This window comes from Perca flavescens, chromosome 23, assembly GCF_004354835.1.
Source record: "Perca flavescens isolate YP-PL-M2 chromosome 23, PFLA_1.0, whole genome shotgun sequence".
Taxonomy (NCBI): Eukaryota; Metazoa; Chordata; class Actinopteri; order Perciformes; family Percidae; genus Perca; species Perca flavescens.
This window is the reverse complement of record NC_041353.1, coordinates 24,164,507-24,184,848: the sequence shown is the minus strand read 5'-3', so window position 1 is coordinate 24,184,848 and position 20,342 is coordinate 24,164,507. Positions and strand designations below refer to the sequence as shown.

The window sequence follows — 20,342 nt, the reverse complement described above, 5'->3', positions numbered from 1 at the left end:
CACACGAGAATAGGGCCTATATAGCAAGTTATAGATTTGGGACAGCTGGTAAATTTGCCAAGTTTTACTTTTACTCACTGTTTATTACATAGACCTAATATCTATTAAAGTATTATCTTGATTGTATATTATAAGGACTGCACACAATTAACACAGTTAAAATCACTATAAAAAAACACTATAAAAGCCTATAAGACTGACATTATAATACTCATTTATGTATTTATGATTTATGTATAACATGGTAATTGAGTAGGCTGTATTACGTAGTCCTATAATAGGATTATAACATTATGTATTATTACAGCAGCCTTATGGTAATAGTTTTTACTTGAGTATTTAATGTGTTGCGAAGCATCTTTCCTCTGCGGTCGCGCGCATCCTCGGGCTCGGCGCGAGTGGTCCTGATGCTGGGGACTCGTGCGCGCGCATTACATCACTACTCTCCTGCGTGATTGGCTGTAGGTCAACCCATCCGCCTGCCGCGCAGCATCCACAGCAGCACCGTTTCAAATCAACCTCATCACCACCATCATCCTCACGTTTTGATTGAATACAACAACAACAACCCAAAAAACGTTCGCGTGGGTGTGCGCGTTTTCTTTTTCTTGCACTGGCGGCTCGTTTCGAGGATGGCTGAGAGCGAGGTAGACACGCCAAGCACGCCCATTGAGTTTGACAGCAAATACTTCGAGTTTGATGGAGTGCGGCTGCCACCCTTCTGCAGAGGGAAGATGGAGGAGATCGCCAACTTCTCGCTCAGAAGTAGCGACATATGGATCGTCACCTACCCGAAGTCAGGTAAACAAGCCTCTCTCTGCGTCACCCTTCGGCCCGGTGCTCTCTCACATGCCTCGGCGGTCTGCTGCTCCGTGCTGCAGCGGCAGGCTTCCCCTTGTGATCATCAAAGTTTGATAGAAATAGAAATAATAGCACAGAGCGAGTGCATTTACAACCTATGTGCAATGCCTGATAGGGTACTGGTGCAATATTGTTATAAATAGATATGCTATGTTATATTTGATATGGTATTATGCAATTGGGCATTGTGCAATACAGAAGTTATTGACCACTCATGATCAAAATGAAGTGCAATACGAGGGGGAGGATGTGTGGTGGGTTCTCTCCTGTTCTTCTGGGACTGTGAGGAAAGGGGGGGTATGGTGTTATGGCATTGGATGAGATAATGTAAGAGTATGTTTCTATGTAGGTTACCTGTATGTTTATTGTGTGTTTTTATGCGCGATGTGTCGCCATTTGGTTTCTCTCGAATGCCCAATATGAATTTCTCCTCTAGGAGACAATAAAGCCTCATCTTATCTCTTATGTGAGCTTTTATCAGACATAGGGAGGGATAATTTTGCACAACACGCAGGCAACACTGACCATTTAAGTTGCAAATCAGGTCGTCTTTTCCTATTTAACAGCACTGGGCGGGTCACAGTCATCTGCAGTTATCTAATATCTCGTTTAGGTTGCGCCGGTGCAGCGGAACTACATCTTACCAAGCTTTTACAACCAGGATCTATCCCAGTATAGGCTATTCTAATCAGATGTCCAAATGCATCGAGTAATGCCTGCGTCAGTTAAACTGGCCTGTGCACCTGCCTGCCAACATAATCCCACGCGCTATCAGACACGGATGGAAGTTGGTGTTTACATCCAGCTTCGGAGTGCCGTTGCGCAGCGCTGCTGCAGGCCGGGCTGCCGTGCGCGGTGCCCTGCTGTGCGCTGGGTGGGTCCCCCCTCGGTCATGTGATGGCTTCTGGGCAGCTGGATCTCGGCTGTCAGTGATGCAGAAGGGCTATAGTTTAGCCTACTATTATCGTGGGAATTATATTTCTTGTTCTGGTTTAGCATCTCAGTAGCATGTTTTATTACATCTGGAGCCATGACCTGGCTCCAGATGATATATTAGACCTTTTAATCCCTTATGGACCTTGGTGCACTTTGAGATCCAGTGGGCTTCCTGCTCTTCCAGAGTCCCTGAGGCTGAACAGAGCTTTAAGCAGGGCTTTTGCAATCTGACTGAGGAAACTGGGCCGTCTGAGTCACTGTCTTCTTTTAACCCTCCTGTTGTCCTCGGGTCAAATTTGACCCATTTTCAAAAAAATGCCTATATCAGAAATTTGGGTTACTTTCAACCAAATTGCAAAAAAAAAAAATGAACATGGATGGTTCCATTTAACGCTCTTCTCAAGTAAAATGAAGGATCAGTTCACTAATGTCACTGAATTTTGGGTGTTTTATTCAAATTTATAGCATATTTCTGCTTTTTAAACTCAAAAAGTAGGTTTAGTGTCCATGAATTCCAAGAATAAGTGTAAAACCCACTGTATGAGTTGGTAGTGGTGGGGGGAAAAAGCGGCATACGTAAAAATGAGAAAAATGTCGAAAAAAGGGTCAAAAACTTAGAAATAAAACGTTGCAAAAAAGGAAGACAATGTCAAAAAAGAAACAATAACATTGAAAAAACAACAACTTAAAAAATAAATAAAAAATGCGACAGTAAGTGGAAAAAAAACATCAACAAAAAGTGCCGGAAGCCTAGGGGAAACTTTTTTTGAAACATTTCTTTAGCCGGGAGGACAACACAAGTGTTAAGTGTCATCTGAGAAAACATATTCTGATTTTATGAACTGCCTGTTTCTTTTATTGGGTTTTTATTTTTTGTATGTCTTTTTAATTTGGCTCTTTGTGTATTTTAGGTTTTTAGTTGCTGTTATTCCCTGTGTTTTTAATCTGTTTTAAAGCACGTTGTAACTGTGTTTTGAAAGGTGCTATACAAATAAAGTTTATTATAGATAGCTTTAATTTTATTTGTAGCCTATTTGTGTCTTGTTTTCATCTTGTGTCATTTTTATTTATCACTCATTACTTTTTCCGTAGCTTTTTGACCCCAATGAAATAAAAAAAATATTTTTTAATCGTATCTATCATAGGAACACCTGTCCTGTATGGGATAGGCCAACAGAAGAAAGTCAACAATGCCCAGTTAGTGATCGTCAATATATCAAGAAACCTTGATTGATAAAAAAAATAAACAATCAATTAAATCATTTGACATACATATATGATAATATATACAATCTTGTACAACCTTATACAACATTATGTCAGTCTTACAAAAAAGAACGCATCTCCATCTATAAACAGAGAGTACGTTTCCTAGAATGTAGTCTGACTAAAGCTTAAATCTACTACTACAAAGTACAAACGTACAAACTAATACTGCTGCATACACACTCTGTTACATGATACCGTGAGAGAAAGCAGCAGAGCCAAACTCTCCCGTGTGTAACAGCTTCCTGTTTAGGTTTTTACCCTGCGAGCATAGATTTGTGTTGCAGCCTTCCATTCCACTCAGAGAGGCCTTGTGCTATACTCTTCATCATTCATTTAGACTCTCCTGGAGCTCAGCACCTCTCATGCTGACTGTGGAAACAAAAGTGCAATTCCGAAATTATATCAAATAATTGTAAAAAAAAAAAAACAACAAAAAAATGGTATTCCTTCTATGTTATTGTGATCTGAATCTTCCACATTTAAATGTTGTGGATGGAGACAAACATGTCTCGGCTGAGAACCTTTAAAAAGACATACACAAATACATGCATGTCCTCCAAGCTGTAAACAGTTGGTCTCAATTCAACATGATGACACTGTGGAGTGAAAACAGTTATGCATTCATTTACATCCAAAGAACTCTACTGTTTGTTGTGCACATGAGAAATCAAGAATCTATCCCCCCCCCTCCTTTGGTGTATCAGTCCTCTTGTGGTGCAAAGGGAAAGAAAGCACATAGCAGGCCACATGGTTGGGATGCCGCAGAAATGTGACAGTCTTGGCCAATGGGATTTGCAAGAGTCTTTAAACCGGGATGGGTGAGAGTGTGGGTGAGAGTGTGGGGTTGCGCTACAGTTTACGATGGCAGTGCATTTATGACTGTTTTAAGATCAGCCATATGCTCAATCATGTCTCCCTGCAGGCAACCCACCTCTGCACTGCAAACACACACACACAAACACACACACACACACACGCTCACAAACACACACACTCACAAACACACACGCACAAACCACAGGGCAAGTACAAACAGAAGCAGCGACATTGAGGAGAGGACACCCTCATCGCTGGCTGCATGCTGTGCATTGCTGTGCAAAGAGGATTGCAAAATAAAAAAAAGATGCAATTTAAAGAGGCACTCAATTTGCAGAAATGACAACACATTCTATCTCCCATCGCGTAAAATACAGACGCTTGGTCAGGTGCCTCTTTGGCGTTGTTACTGACGCTAAAAGTCTCCTTTAGCGTCAGATCTAAACACGCTTTATCTAAACGCGCTGGGTTGGGGCTCTTAGTTAGTTTTAGGACAAGATCATGGGTGGGATTATAAAAGGTACATTTATGTGACACACAGGACAAGAATGGTACAGTTGGGTTTAGGTAAATAAGAACGGGACAGTTGGGTTTAGGAAAAGAAGAACGGGACAGTTGGGTTTAGGAAAAGAAGAACGGGACAGTTGGGTTTAAGAAAAGAAGAACGGGACAGTTGGGTTTAGGAAACGTGACACGCGGGACAAGAAACCCGGTCTCCTGGGTGAAAGTCCTGTGTTGTTTGACCCATCCAACCCCCCAACCAACCTCCCTATGCGGATTTTCGGGCTTTCATAGTACTCACTACCGTTGTCGCTCTTAATACTACGTCATCTACAAGCTACTGCAGTAGCTGCTGCTCTGCTAACTAATGCTAATTGCATAAAGGGAAGTGTAGGATGCATAGTCTTTTGGAGCTCAACCCTTGAAGACTACAAACCAGAATATCTCAATCTTTGCTGCATCAAGTTGGACCATCCCTGTTTATGTAATCTGTCTCTCGCGATATCTCCAGTTTTATGAAGATGCAACGCTAACGTTCCCCAGTCTCTATAAACTGATATCTGCATAAATGCAGAATCTGTAGGCAGCAATATCTTGGCAAGTGAAATCTTCTGGTTTCAGTTTGTAGTCAAAGTAGTATTGACCAATCATGTTTGCTTTGGTTGCACGCAGGTAAACAGTCCATGAGCAAAAGTGGCAGAATGCATTTGCCGATATGCAATCTCGGAACCAATCGGCTATCGTAAAGCTTTAAAAAAAAAAGTATCTGCATTCAAAATGCAGATATCCGTTTATAGAAATTAGCCTAAATGTCGTCTGGACCTAAAACACCTACAAAAAGTATTGACTCGGATTGCAAACTATGAACAGCGCATGGAAGAGGAAGTCTTAGCCTGGATATCTGTTATTCGTATATCTGCGTGCAGCGTGCTACACTGGAACCCCAGAAAATGAAAGTGAAAGTAAGAGCAGAGTTAGCAACTAAGATTAATGCTTACACTTAACAAGGACAGGGAAATGTAAATATACATTTTGGAAAAATTTAGCTAATGAAATCCACAATTTTAACTTATGCCTTCAGGCAGTTAGCATTCTATTGGCATCCACCAAACCCAGATCTGTCCATCAGACTGCCAGAAAGTATAGTGTTATATGTCTCTACAGACACATTTCCCTGAGTCCAAAGGTGGTGTGCGACCCTAGCCGATGCTTGCATGGTGACCTTCGGCTTGTTAAGATGGAACTCAGTGGCTCTCATGCTGACTGTGGAAAGAAAAGTGCAATTCTCTAAATAATATCAAGTCGCAGCTGACAGCCATCTTCAACTTTTCCTCTGTGTATACTCTAATGTCAATTGAAAACTTTGGACAGCCATGCCAGCAGAGTCGGCAGACTCTTGGTGAGTTGATTTCCTTATCATGATGAGCGACTCTTATAGTCACGAGATGGCCGCAGACATGGTCTTGCTAGCTTGAGCTTGTCTTCTCCATCTTTCTTCTCTGTGTATACTCTGATGTAATTTGAAAACTTTGACCAGACTAGCAGAGTCAGCAGACTGCTGAGTTGAGTTTTTTCTATCCTGATGAGCAGGGGCAATTCTAATATCAGACCTTCAGGGGGGCTCAGCCTCCTGTTGAGAATGTGACACGGCTACAGGGCCTTGCAAAAGGGCTAACCGATAACCGATGATCTCTGAGCTAGCTACTGAAGCAAAACGTCAGCTAACCTTTTTTGACACTTGATGGAACTACACCTGGAACTTTATAAGTCACAGTAATAACGACCAATTCGACATTTGGGTTCTAATCTGCACCATGAACTGACCAACTTCTTCTCTGGGGACTACCAACGTTAAACTTCACAGCCGTCTGCTGCTCTCCCTCTGACAGATCAGATAGAGACTCAGCCAAAGGTGGGAGTCTGGCACAACCTCCTCTGATTGGCCAACACTATGTTTCTGTTAACCCTTTCCTGGACTGGGTTACAGGTGCATAGCATCGGAGACAGCCACACAGGATATTAAACCTGTTTCAAAACCTTTGAACCTGTAATTGTTTGTCCTCTGTCACTAACAGACAAGTTCGCAAACTCTCACTTGAAGCACTAAAATTGATTTTAAAATTGATATAATCCATTTTTTTTTTTTTTTTTTTATGTTTTTAAATATTATAATTTTTAGGTGGGCTGAGATGAAATTTAGGGGGGCTTGAGCCCCCATAAAAAAGGTCTAAAATCGCCAATGCTGATGAGTGACTCGTAGTCATGAGATAGCCACAGAAATGATCTTGCTAACTTGAGCTTATCTTTTGACCAGCCAGCTAGCTAGGCCAGGCTAGCAGAACCGGCAGGAGGTTAGCAGGGTCGGCAGGAGACTGAGAAGTTAGTCTCGTATTGCCAGACCTATCTCCACAACCCTGTGGAGTAAGGTCTAGGATAAAAAAAGAAAATGGTCTGGGTTGTTTGCATTTCTTCAATCACAATGGACTTAAGCGGCGCTAAGCTCTGAACACAGTGATGGGGGCTCTGCAAAATGGTCTCGGGAAGGACTTATCGTTGTGTGTACTTCGTCCATAGCAATCTCCACCAATCGGTCCCAAAACGTCCCAGTTAGATAGTAAATGCCATAAACATATTCTTTGTAAATCTTCATCACTCCCTGAAAGAACCAAAGAGACCTGCCTTGTTGCACGATGCAAAGTCTCTTCAAAACGTGCCATTTTCTGCAGGTAGCTTGTAGCTCGAAGTTTGTTGTTGTGTCCCAAAGTGAACAGAGTTTGAGAATGGCAACACAGAGAGCTGAAGATGAGGGACATCATGTCAGGCAATTATGCTGGTAATTTAATTCTGTTAATCCAGACTACTGGCAAGCTGATCTCACAATCCTAATGAGCGTCTGTCCAATGTCAACCATATAAAGCCCAACTCATGTTTGTAGAATAGACAATTCAGCGTACATTTCAGCGTACAACCAACAAAAAAGAATTTAGGTTAATAACGGCTACACAACTACAATTTTTCTGTTTGCTTACATTTCTTCTACATTGACATTTGACTTTTTGCCTGAGACATGCAGCTTTAATCTCTGTCTTTTGCTACATGTGTATGCAGCAGTGAAGTGCATATTTAAGACCTCTTTATACGGGATATCAGCTGGTAACATAAAAAAATCAGCTGGAATCTGTGGTTAACCAACTCATGTAGGTAACCTGATAGGCTAGCTAGCTATAAGTGATCAAATCTAGAAGCAGCAGTTGTCATCTGAGCTGAAAACAACTGCATAGGCTACCGGCTAGAAATGAGAAGCTGCTTTTGTTTGCTTCTGTCCGAAATCAAGAAACAGATGGTTTCAAACATTTCTAAGAATTTTGATGAATGAATCTGGAGCCTTCCGTGCATGCAGTACAGCGATACATGCAACTGGCTCAAATGATAAATAAAGGTTTTCTTTTCGAGCGAGAGAGCTTTTTTTTTTAGGGAAACTGACAAATATCTTGGTGACGTGGTTTATTTGGTTCCACAGCCAGCATGTGGCCAGCCTGAGGCAACACAGATACTGTGGCCTACACGTCATCTTCTTCTGAGAACAGTCGCTTCTGTCATAGCTTATTAAAAAACTATTGATTCCAATTTGATCATTCTCTGATAAAAAAAACGGAGGGATCTGATAGCAGCCTCCAGCCTGCAGTTTTAAACTCAAAAGAATAGTCACATTGGACTAGTACATTTGAGCATATCTGCACACAAAGATTAACTAGTCTCATGATGAAAAAGACTGTTTTAAAGCTCCCATGGCATGAAAATGTCACTTTATGAGGTTTTTCAACATTAATATGCGTTCCCCCAGCCTGCCTATGGTCCCCCAGTGGCTAGAAATGGTGATAGGTGTAAACTGAGCCCTGGGTATCCTGCTCTGCCTTTGAGAAAATGAAAGCTCAGATGGGCCGATCTGGAATCTTCCCTTTATGACATCATAAGGAGCAAGGTTACCTCCCCTTTCTCTGCTTTGCCCGCCCAGAGAATTTGGCCCCCCATGAGAAAGACAAACAAGCAAAGTGGCAATTGGTCAAGGCCACAAGACTCTATTTGTCCGTATTTTATTTCTAAAGAAACACGACAATGTATAAAAGGCTCCATTACCTTGGATCTCACGTTATGGCCCCGTAGCAGACGTTTTTGTAAAAATAGGCTAACGATGGGGTTGCTGTATCCATTTTGTTCACTGTCTATGGTTTTGACAAGGACGAAGAATCCATGGAATATGAAGGACGATATCTGGTTCTGCTGCATTGATTTCGTCAATTGATTTTCTTCATTTAAACTATCCATTGTGAGTCCGTGCAAATGTGCAATGCTAAATCAATGGAGTAGCTTTTCAAAGCTCCATGAATTTGTATTTTTTTTGGGTGACTTGGGGACAGATCAAGCTAAAAACACAACACATGGAGGAAAGCAAGTCCAACATTCACTCTCCTTTTAGCTTTTTTTTTCCTCCCATTGGATTGTACATGGGGGTTAGTGTCCTGTGCAGCTAGACTTTCCACTTTGTAACAGATTCTTCTCTTTAATAATCTAAAGTGATCACACCAGTTTTGCAAACACTCTTTCATCTAACATTATAACAGCTGGTTTGGCTTTTATTCTTGTCTTATTTTTACTAAGTTCATCCCCTGTGTACAACCACCAGTGGTGGAAGAAGAATTCCTTCCTATCCTTTACTCAAGTAAAAGTACTAATACCACACTGTAAAAGTGCTCTGTTACAAGTAGAAGTCCTGAATTGAAAATGTTACCTAAATAAAAGTTTGAAAATATCATCAGGAAAATGTCCAATGTTTCTCTCTGAAATGTAGCAGAGTAGAAGTAGAAAGTGACATGATAAGAAAAGACTCAAGTAAAGTACCTCAAATTTGTACTTAAGTTCAATACTTGAGTAAATGTACTTAGTTACATTTCACCACTGCTTCTAATTTATATTCTTCTTAATCCTTTTATCTGTCATTTTATTCTGCTTTGTGTTTCTTTCACATGCCTTTGTATTTCTTACGTAAAGCATTTTTAATTGCTTCGGTGAAAGGCACAATACAAATGAATCTGCCTAGAAAATCTGGAACCAGAATACCAGACAGAATATATCTAGTTTTTAGTTACATTCCACCACTGACAACCTCCTTCCTTGTTCTCTTGACGTCCCAGGACTGACTGTCCTCTGGCTTTCTTCTCTCTCTCCTCGTAGGCACTAGTCTACTTCAGGAGGTGGTGTATCTAGTGAGTCAGGGAGCAGACCCAGATGAGATCGGCCTCATGAACATCGATGAACAGCTGCCCGTCTTAGAGTACCCCCAACCTGGCCTGGACATCATACAGGTAATGTGGATGAAATCAGGTTAGCACTCATTCAGTTCTTCATTTCAGGACTGCAGGAGTTCTGGGTCTGTGGCGGCTTTTAGGTTAAGATTTGCTGGCTGGAAAAATAATGACTGAACGACTATGCATTGTTGTGGGTGTGCTTTCTGCTGGGTGTAGCAGCATCACGACAACACGTGGATGAGGATGCTAGTCTCAAACACCAGCACAAATAAAACAAGGGAAGCCTTGCTTGCAATCACATGCACTGTCTGTCCAAACAGCAAGCTGAATGGCTAGTGTTGCTATTGTAGCTGTAAACTTGTAAACACCCAACTAACCCCATTAACCTTCCTTACAAGACTGGTTCTGCACTTAAAGGGCAGATGACTCATAGGCCTAATGGGGGAATGTGAAATCATGTCTTCTGTGGCTCTGCAGTCTGCATCTACATCTACATCTTCCAAAGCCTGAAAAACAATGTCCCTGAGGATGTTATCTCAGCTTGGGCTACTTCACATATTTTTAACAGAAAGCCTGAACTTGCACGGAATGTATATGGTGCTGTTTTTCTTATTAAAGGTGACCTATTCTGCTCATTTTCTGGTTAATACTTGTATTTTGGCTTTTTACTAGAACAGGTTTACATGCTGTAAGAGCCAATTAATGCCGTTAATAGGAACCAATCTTCAAAGCACATACAGTTTTTGACGACGCACACACACACACACACACACACACACACACACACGCCACACACACACACACACACACACACACACACACACACACACACACACACACACACACACACACACACAAACACACAAGCAGTAATTTGTCTGGGAAGCCAAAGAAAATGAGATGGAAATAAATGGAACCAATTGTTTTAGCTGCAAATATGACTTGGACTTGATCACCCTTGATCAAAAAGCTAAGGGCTTAACGCTTGGGCTTAGCCTCTGCACATGCTTTAGTAATAAGCAATGACTTTGCTTTGTGTTTCCACAGGAGCTGACATCCCCTCGTCTGATCAAAAGCCATCTCCCCTATCGATTCCTCCCCACGGCCATGCACAACGGAGAGGCCAAGGTCAGTCCACCAAGACTGGACACTAGCCATGACTTTCCATTGCATTAAGATGCTTATTTAGACGTCCTCAGATTTGGTAGCTATATTTTAGGGTAGAGTTGATGCCAACGCATCAGCACCGTCTACACGCAAATAAAGAGGAGAGCAAAGAATAAGTAGACCAGCGAAACAATACATTGAAATTAGAAAGCTGTTTACAGAGCAATAACCAGCCAGTCTACACACAATATGTGCAAAAAAACTGATTGTTACCAATAGTGCAATAGTGTAATAGCTTCTGAGTAAAGTGGCACAGTAATGCATTTGTATACTGTAAAAAAGAATCTATAGTAATATGGAATAAAGTCTAAAATAAAATCACAATAAATAGATAAAAATAGGGGCGGCATCGAGCTCACCCAGCACAGTGTGCGCCCCACATGAGGTTCAAATCCGACCCGTGGCCCTTTGCTGAATGTCGTTCCCCCTCTCTCTCCCCTTTTCTGTAAATAACAATGTATACTTTATTAATCCCGCAAGGGAAAATTACAGTTTTTTCACTCTGTTGTTACACACATTACACACACATGCTCAGTACCTCTACATGCACTAATGGAGAGATGTCAGAGTGAGGGGGAAAGGAGCACTGAGCAGTTGGGGGTCTGAGCAGTGCACAGGAGGTGAACTGGCACCTCTCCAGCTACCAGTCCACCACCATACTTTGGTCCGTATGGGGACTTGAGCCAGCAACCCTCCAATTCCCAACCCATTCCCTACTGACTGAGCTACTGCCACCCCAAAAGAAATAACCTATGTATATGTAATATATACAGTATATATAGATGTAATGTAAATATAATATAGCATATATATATATAATAAATGATAAAGATAAAAATAAAGAAATGCAATATTTGTTTTTAAAAAACCAATGGAGATATGATGCAAACAAACAAAAAGTTTTTAATATGCAATGTCTGAAGACGACATAATTGATCAGCTCCAATAACCAAATTCCACAGGACTGTACTGTACTCCAACAACAGCCTTACATTAGGACCTAACCCTAACCCTAACCCACATTATGTACGCTGTGGTTCTCTCCTAGGTGATCTACATGGCTCGTAACCCTAAGGACCTGGTGGTGTCTTACTACCAGTTCCACCGCTCTCTCAGGACCATGAGCTACCGGGGAACCTTCCAGGAGTTCTGCCGGCGCTTCATGCATGACAAGCGTACGTATGTAGGAGGACTGGGACACTGTGACCTATCTGGTTCCAAGTCAGTGAACTCCTGTACTGTTTTGTTTCCAGACTACTGTTAAGTTCATCCAGCTGTATTTTTCTCTCTCTCTCTCTCTCTCTCTCTCTCTCTCTCTCTCTCTCTCTCTCTCAAAGTGGGATATGGTTCCTGGTTTGAACATGTTCAGGAATTTTGGGAACATCGTAATGACTCTAATGTCCTCTTCTTGAAATATGAAGACATGTACAAGGTAACATCCTCACTGTTGTGCTTCTTTTCTTTTTAGCCATTGTCTGCTAGCTTTTTTATCGCTATTAATCTTTAATCTTCTCGCCTAAAGATCGATACGAGCAAAACAAAGGACATGCTGATGGATTTTTTGAAAAAAAAAGCACCCACTCCATCTGAGACTGTCATACCAGATAACACAGTTGAGATTGTTAGTACCTACAAATACTGGGCCCCCAAGAAACGTGCCCGGGCTTTGGAGCAAAATGAACATAGTGGCCAAAACAGTGAAGTTGCACCTCCCGGGCCAACTCATGGGATGCCCTATTTCTGTCTGTTTGTGGCCAGATTTTGTCACAGTGATGGCGTAATAACTGTGTAAGATACAGTCACAAAACTTTACAAGTGTGTAGTTGCAATCAAAAAGAAGGCTGACTTCAAAGATAGGGTGTGGCCCAATCGACAGCGCTGAAAGTAAGGGGGTAGGAAGTAGGAATATATATACTATACATACGCACACCTACATCCATTCTCGCATGTATTCACATAAATAAAAGGAAAGGACAAAAAATATCCCAAATATTTGGGTATATATTGAATTGAATTGAATAACTCTTATTTTGACATCATTTAACTCCACGTCATCACCCACTAGTCTGACCTTTGTGAGCATTTGACTCTTCTAACTGTTTGGTATCATATACTGTAGAAAGTGAGTCAGAACACGTTTACAGTGGAGCTGCTGCACTGATAAATGACTGTACTGTACTGTGCAGCTCTTTGGTGGGAAGTTACTTTTAAACCTGTATTTATACTGTGAAGGGACTTTCTGAACATGCATGCTCTTTACCAATGTAGTACAGAAAATAAAACACCCAACATTAAAATAAGATAAAGAGAGTGCAATATAGGCTACAATAAAACATATCGGAAGTGGGATAATAGAGTGACACATTTTAGTAAATACCAAGTTAGTTTAAAGATTATTCTGCAATGCCTATCTTTAGATACCATTCTTGTGTAAAACTCTCCAGAAAAAGAACATAATATGCCAAATCAATATTTGCCCTTTGCTTTACCAAAGGTCCCTTTTTACCTTATCTTGGGCTATCATGTTTACGAGGCTCAGGCTCAGACATGTCCTCTCTTTTGCAGATAGGCTTTTCTTAGAATAGATTCTTTTAGAACGGAAGGGAGAAGACACAACAACTGATAGAGAACAGCAACAACAACAACAACTGATCTAACATTTCACGTTGCTTTTGGAATTGTTAAAATAACATAGCTTCATTTTATCGATGCCTAGTGTATGAATAAAGAAACCTTCCACTCTTTATTGTATGCCATTTGAAACATACTGTTTGCGATTCTCTATTACTCTTGGGGCTATTTATCCTCTACTTGATATACATTAAGTGAAGCAGGTACTTACAGAGACTGCCTCAGATCTGAGAGCTAATTTAAAATTGTTCCTTTTTAACTCATTAAACTGCATGAAAATGTGCCTGCTTATTAGAAATTAATGTAATTGTTTTTGAAGCTAGAGACAAACAGATCCACATGCAACTTTAAGTGCTCATATAATGCTCATTTTCAGGTTCGTAATTGTATTTAGAGGTTGTACCGCTATAGGTTTATGTGGTTTCATTTTCAGAAAACACCATATTTTTGTTGTACTGCACATTGCTGCAGCTCCTCTTTTCACCCTGTGTGTTGAGCTCTCTGTTTTAGCTACAGAGTGAGACATCTCACTTCTGTTCCATCTTTGTTGGGAGTCGCACATGCTCAGTACCTAGTTAAGGACTACTAGCCAGTCAGAATCAGAGTATGAGGGCGTGCCCTGACATCATCCACCACCTCAACCAGCCTCCCTAAGCGGAATTTCGGGCTTTCATACTACTCGCTACCGTTGTCGCTCTTAATGCTATGTCTGTTAGTGTTTAGGGAAATGGCGGAGCCAGAAATGCAGAGACAGCAGGGCAGTGGTGAGCTTGAGGATTTAATAAAATTACAAAAAAAAAAGGAGTCCTTAAGACAGCAAGCAAAAATACATGTTATATATATATATATATATATATATATATGTTGAGGAAGCCGAAAGAACAGGAATCACAAAAACTGGGTAGACTTACGCACACGCTAACACAACACAATACAATGAGCTGACAACAGACAACGGACAACGCAGAGACTAAATACACAAGGTGACGAGGGTGAAACAAGGGACAGGTGACACAAGGGCTCAGGAACAGGTGAAACACATCAGGGAGGGGCAGGCAATCACAAAGGTGGGAAAACACAAGGCAGGAAGTAAAACATGACATGACAATGGAGAAAACAGACTGTAAAATTAAACAGGAAACTGAAACATAAAACATACACAACCATGACAACGTTATCTTCCAGCGCCGCGTAGCTGCTGCTCTACCCGGTGCGTTCTACACACACGATGAAGGGTGCTTTTGGCGTTGTATCGGACGCTGACAGCCACTGCCCAAGCGTCTGTATTTTTTACGAGTTTGGAGGGGGGAGGGAGTAATCAAAACCTAATCTAAGACAAAGAGATAAACTGAATCTGGTCGGTCAAGTTACTACTCTGGGAGACTGAACCATCAGGCGTCACATTTTGGCAAATGCACTTTTTTGTTTTCATGCCAAGAGTTAGATGAGAAGATCGCTAAATAGGAAGCAGCTACAGTCAGGCAGACAGTTAGCTTAGCTTAGCTTAAAGACTGAAATAGGCATGGATGTATAATAATAACTGGATACCTGATCTAAAATTGGGCCTATTTAGCTCAATGGAGTTGCTTGCTTGGCGCATATGCCGAAAGTTTCTAAGCTTCCTGGTTTACTTCGGTGAATGCGGCCCACTGAATATGTGCAGTAGTATTTCTCCCGCTGAGTTCCCTCTTGGCCAATAGACTTTACATTGTGGTGATGTCAGGTGTTATCATATCAAGTTTTTCGATTACAAAAAGTCCATTGATAAAAAATGTATAGTAGAAAGAGTGATAATCAACCTTGTTTGCAGTTTTTCTTTGTAAAAAAGTGGCCACTGAAAAATATTGGCTGCAAGACTGAGCGCCCTTCCTGGGGGCCTGGAAATAGGGGGATAAGTCTAGCTTGGCTCTGTCCAAAGTTAACAAAATCGGCCTACCAGCTTCTCCAGGGCTAACTGATTTACACATTATATCTTGTTTAACCGAAATGTAAAAACAATGATATTTCCATCAACTTTACTTTGTGTTTAGTGATATGTAATTATAACTGCTAAACATTAGCATGTTAGCTTTGTCATTGTGAGCATGTTAGCACATTGGCACCAAAGCTTTTAGAATTCAAGAGGGAGGCAGGTTTTCTCTGTATTTGTGTGTGATATTGCTTTCATAGATTTCCCATTTTTATACGCCCCCATTTTTCTCCTCTCCTCTCCTCTCCTCTCCTCTCCTCTCCTTTCCTCTCCTCTCCTCTCCTCTCCTCTCCTCTCCTCTGGTTTCCAGGATCTGGGGCCATTGGTGGAACAATTAGCCCGGTTCCTGGGTGTTTCCTGTGACAAGGCTCAGCTGGAGGGCATGGTGGAGAGCTGCAACCAGCTCATTGAGCAGTGCTGCAACTCGGAGGCGCTGTCCATCTGCAGGGGTGAGTGGGAGAGGAAATGGAAGAGGGAAAACACTGCTCACTTCCTCTTGTCTGTATAGGCAGAGTTCTGTGTTTCTGGTTCCCCTCAGGCCTGACTTACTAAGAGGTCTGTGTGGAAGAGTATCTCTAGCACAGATTTACAAGCGCAAGATCAACCAAATGTGTCTTTAAACTATTTTTATTACACCTTCTCTGCACCTGACATTCTTCTTTTTGGCTCCATCAGCTTGTGATTTTACAGTTGGTGTCCCATGGCTGCATGTATGGGTGTATCCAATGTCTTCAGTTAGCCTAAGTGATATCATATTTTTTGTGAATTCCAAACAGTGTGGGGAAAATGTTTAAAAGACTAGTAGACTAGTTGACTACTCTCAAATTGCATACAAGTAAATATATTGTAAGTGTCTATGTGCATCTGTTAGAACAGAAAAGCAAAGAAACATGTCATTATTTAGTTTACTTCCTCTCATTATTTCATTATTTCCATGAATGAGTTCAACAAATGCAGTTCCTGGTAGAAAAATGAATGAAAGCAGCACTGTGGTAATGCCACGAGTTTTGGATATACAGTATTTGGGAGAAAGAACCATACAGCCAGAAGAGGAAGACACTGAGAGGAGAGAAAGCATAATGTGGTTAATGTTCTTCTGATGATCTAATGATCTCATGATATCCTCTGAGCTACCAGAGTGAAAGCTATTTAAAGACCAGGGAAGGAGAGGAAAAGAAAGAAATCATATAACTACATATCTTCTTCTGTTTTTGGAATCTGCTGTGATGGGAAGCTGTAGGGATCAATACGATTGTTGAATGGGAAGTTATCTTAGGTCAATAACCTGGATAGATCGTGGGCTTTAAAGACTAAGTTCACCCAAATAACAAGAACAAAATCTTCCTTATGTCTATGCAGTTTTGACATTGACAAAAAAAAAAAAAATTGACTGCAACTTCTCTTTCGAGATCAGTGCCCCCGTTACGCTGGATAACAGACAGAACACACACAAGCACGGACGCACGCACACACACAGGCACGCACCATCGTTGATCTCGCTATATATAACCCTTAACCCTGCTGTTGTCTTCCCATCGACCATTAACTTGTTGTTTTAACTTGTTAACTTGTTTTTTCGACATTTATGTCACTTTTTTCAAAGCTTTCTTTCTTCATGGTTTTTTAGTTAAAAAAGCAGAAATTATGATTTATTTTGACTAAGAGTTAAGATCAGAGGATGTTGAGTGGACCACAGACAGGTTTATGTGAAAGTTTAGTCCACAATTCAATGAAAGTAATCATTTATTTCACCTGTGAAGAACATTCTATGGGTTCTCTACAATATAGAGACATACATCCATGTTATTTGTGGGTAATTTGGTTGAAAGAAACCCATATTTCTGATTTTAAAAAACTACACAAGGGTTAAGTGGTGCAGTTACTCTAATAGTATACCATGTAGCAGAGAGTGTATGTAATGATTGGGGTGCAGGCTTATATGTGCTTTTATCATTAAATTAAATCAATCAATCAATGAGTCAGTCAGTCAGTCATATTTGCTTATTCATCATTTCATGATAATGCTATCACATGTTACTGTCATTTCATAATCTCACCTTTCAGCCAATCACCTGCCTCCTGCCGTAAGCAAACAAGCTCAAAACAATCAACTGCTACCAGATTCAGGCAGTTAGCTCCTGTTAGCTAGAGCGACAGCCATGTCTAACATTACTGTAAAAGACACTGGGCATTTTGATTGGCTCACAGGTCACCGATGTCATGAAGGGTGAAGTTATAAAATGAAAGTGTCCGTGAAAAATGCCACAATGAAATTAAAAAAGTAATTAATAATAAAATAAAAACCCCAAACACTATTTATACATATGATCATTTATTTCATAATGTCCTTTTTTAAAAAAAAAATGTATTTAATATTGAGCACTTTAAGCTTCCATTATCCAAATAGGTCATGTGATCTTCAGGTTGTGTACATGGATAGGTTGAGATGATTCTACCACCACCATGTGGCTACATGTTGCATCTACTACCCAGATTGCTTGTTGATTTCCACCTGCAGGCCCAGCCCACTATGATATAACCCTCTTTGAGTTTCATGTAGACCTCTTTCATTTTTATTCCCAAATTTTTTGTAATTATTCAGTTTGTTTCATGTTTCCATTCCTATTTGGATTTTGGTTTACTTATGGTTTCTGTCATGTGTTATTTTATTTTTTCCCTCCCCCATCTAATTCTTTTTCTTTTAGTGCATGGAAGTCTGGTGTCTGATGTGCTATAGGCTTAACACACAGCTGACAGCTGTCAGTCTGATCCGTCTTACACACGCCACAGCAGGTGAGTCCGAGCCGCGGCAGGCTGCTTTCACTTTTGCAGCTGAAACGGTCAGATGAATCGTCAGAATTCACATGGGCTTTACATTCCATTCATCATGCAGAATAATAGTAAGTAACAAGGCCGTAACACCTGAGCAGTACCTGAGCTACATGAAGACCGAAGCAAAATGAAAAGCCTTAAGGCCAACTGCAAAGATGTTCAAACAGCAGTTAGAGCAGAGATCTTCAACAGGGGTCCTCAGAGTCATTGCAGGGGGTCCGCGACATTTTTGTTGTTTCTGAAAACATATATTAACATGAATTCAAAATATACACATATTTAGCAAAGATAAATCGGTCTATTCGTAAAAAACAACCAACGACCTCAACAACATCGATGATAGGCTTACTGGCCTGTAGGTACGGTAGCCACTTTGGTAGCCATCCACAGATACAGGTAAGCTTAAAGTGCTCATATTCTGCTCTTTTTCAGGTTCATAATTGTATTTAGAGGTTATATTAGAATAGGTTTACATGGTTTAATTTTCAAAAAACACCATATTTTTGTTGCACTGCACATTGCTGCAGCTCCTCTTTTCACCCTGTGTGTTGAGCTCTCTGTTTTAGCTACAGCGTGAGGCCTCTAACTTCTGTTCCATCTTTGTTGGGAGTCGCACATGCTCAGTAGCTAGGTAAGGACTACTAACCAGTCAGAAGCAGAGTATGAGGGCGTGTCCTGACAGTACCTAGGTAAGGACTACTAGCCAGTCAGAAGCAGAGTATGAGGGCGTGCCATGCTAGCAGCTAGGTGAGCATTATAACGTGTGTTACAGAGTGACCACGTTTGTCACTTTTTCGCTTTGTAAACCTATAACATGCACAAAAAGATATATAACACAATAAAAGAAAGGGAAAAAGTGTCTGTTAAGTTACCACTAGTTTTAGTAGTTAGTGCATGGATGGTAGTTCTAGTGGCTTCCATAACAAATAATTAAGACGTGCTGGTATATTTCTTTTAAAAACAGAGTCATTTCAGCATGGAAGTGTAATTCAAATGAAACCAGATATAGATAAAAAAAATAGGAAACATGGGCAACTGGGTATATATAGAGGTTTACTCCTCGACGCCGCAGGTTCCACTCCCTGCGGCCCTTTGCTGCATGTCATTCCCCACTCTCTTCCCTTTCATGTTTTCAGCTGTCTCATATAAATAAAGGCCTAAAATGCCCAAAAGATTATCTTGAAAGAAATATAGGAAATATTGGATAGAATAGAACAACATAATGTAATTCTGCTAAATAAAACATCACATTAATTATTCATTTAACTTGTTTTCAATTTAAACAAATTGTATATCCATATACAATACACATTTTCTATAAGCTCACACTTTTTTAAATAAAACTATTCCAGTGCTGGTTCCATGGTATCAGAATTTTGGGTAGTCACCATGGAAACATGAATTGGTTATGTGACAAGTGCTGGGAAGATTGGCAGAACAGGCAGCCAAGTGACAGAACTCTGATCCAGTGGAAATCACACTTGTCAGATGGACACTTTTTCGGTGAGCTGTTCTAAGTTAACGAAAATTCTTCCCTGTCCCTGTGTATCCTGCCTGCAGGTCGTGCAGGTCTGTGGAAGGATGTCTTCACTGTGTCTATGAATGAAAACTTTGACGCTGTTTATAGACAGAAGATGGGCAAGTCCGACCTGACCTTTGACTTCTGCCTGTGAGGAGCACCTGACGCCACTCTCTACCCTCACGGATCGGCTCCAGTACAGTTGACCAAACCCACGCTCCTACTGTACGCTTCCATTCAGTCAATATGTCTGAAGTCCAATGGTACAGTCTGACAGTGGGATTTCACTCCAAGACTTTTCCCAGAATGCAATCTGTCTCAAGTCAACAAGACATCCAAAATTCCACCTTTGTGGACTGATTAAAACCAATCCAGATTTTATTGGGAATTTTTTGAAATTTCTCAGCCGATAGTTAAACCAAACCTCCCTCAACCCCTAACCTCCACAGTATGTCCCCACTGCTGTGTATGTATATGTGTATATAGTAACCAGGGTTCGACTGATATAGGGTTTTTTGAAGGCCGATATCAATAC

General features: G+C 40.8%; 1 protein-coding gene across 1 annotated transcript; it reads left to right on the top strand.

Annotated features, from left to right (window-relative positions):
* The first annotated feature begins 632 nt into the window (after nucleotides 1-632).
* sult4a1 (sulfotransferase family 4A, member 1) lies at nucleotides 633-20,100 on the top strand. The gene is made up of 7 exons (XM_028571260.1): nucleotides 633-801; nucleotides 9,616-9,746; nucleotides 10,737-10,817; nucleotides 11,905-12,031; nucleotides 12,194-12,288; nucleotides 15,767-15,905; nucleotides 19,849-20,100. Exons 1-7 carry the CDS (start codon nucleotides 633-635, stop codon nucleotides 19,959-19,961), a joined length of 855 nt encoding a protein of 284 aa, XP_028427061.1. The 3' UTR covers nucleotides 19,962-20,100.
* The last annotated feature ends 242 nt before the right edge of the window (nucleotides 20,101-20,342 follow it).

What these genes read in the sequence shown, in the direction of transcription:
- sult4a1 (XM_028571260.1), top strand. Translation starts at nt 633, where the DNA reads ATGGCTGAGAGCGAGGTAGACACGCCAAGCACGCCCATTGAGTTTGAC. An exon ending in CGTCACCTACCCGAAGTCAG is followed by an intron (nt 802 to 9,615) that starts GTAAACAAGCCT and finishes CTCTCCTCGTAG; the next exon opens with GCACTAGTCTACTTCAGGAG. An exon ending in TGCACAACGGAGAGGCCAAG is followed by an intron (nt 10,818 to 11,904) that starts GTCAGTCCACCA and finishes GTTCTCTCCTAG; the next exon opens with GTGATCTACATGGCTCGTAA.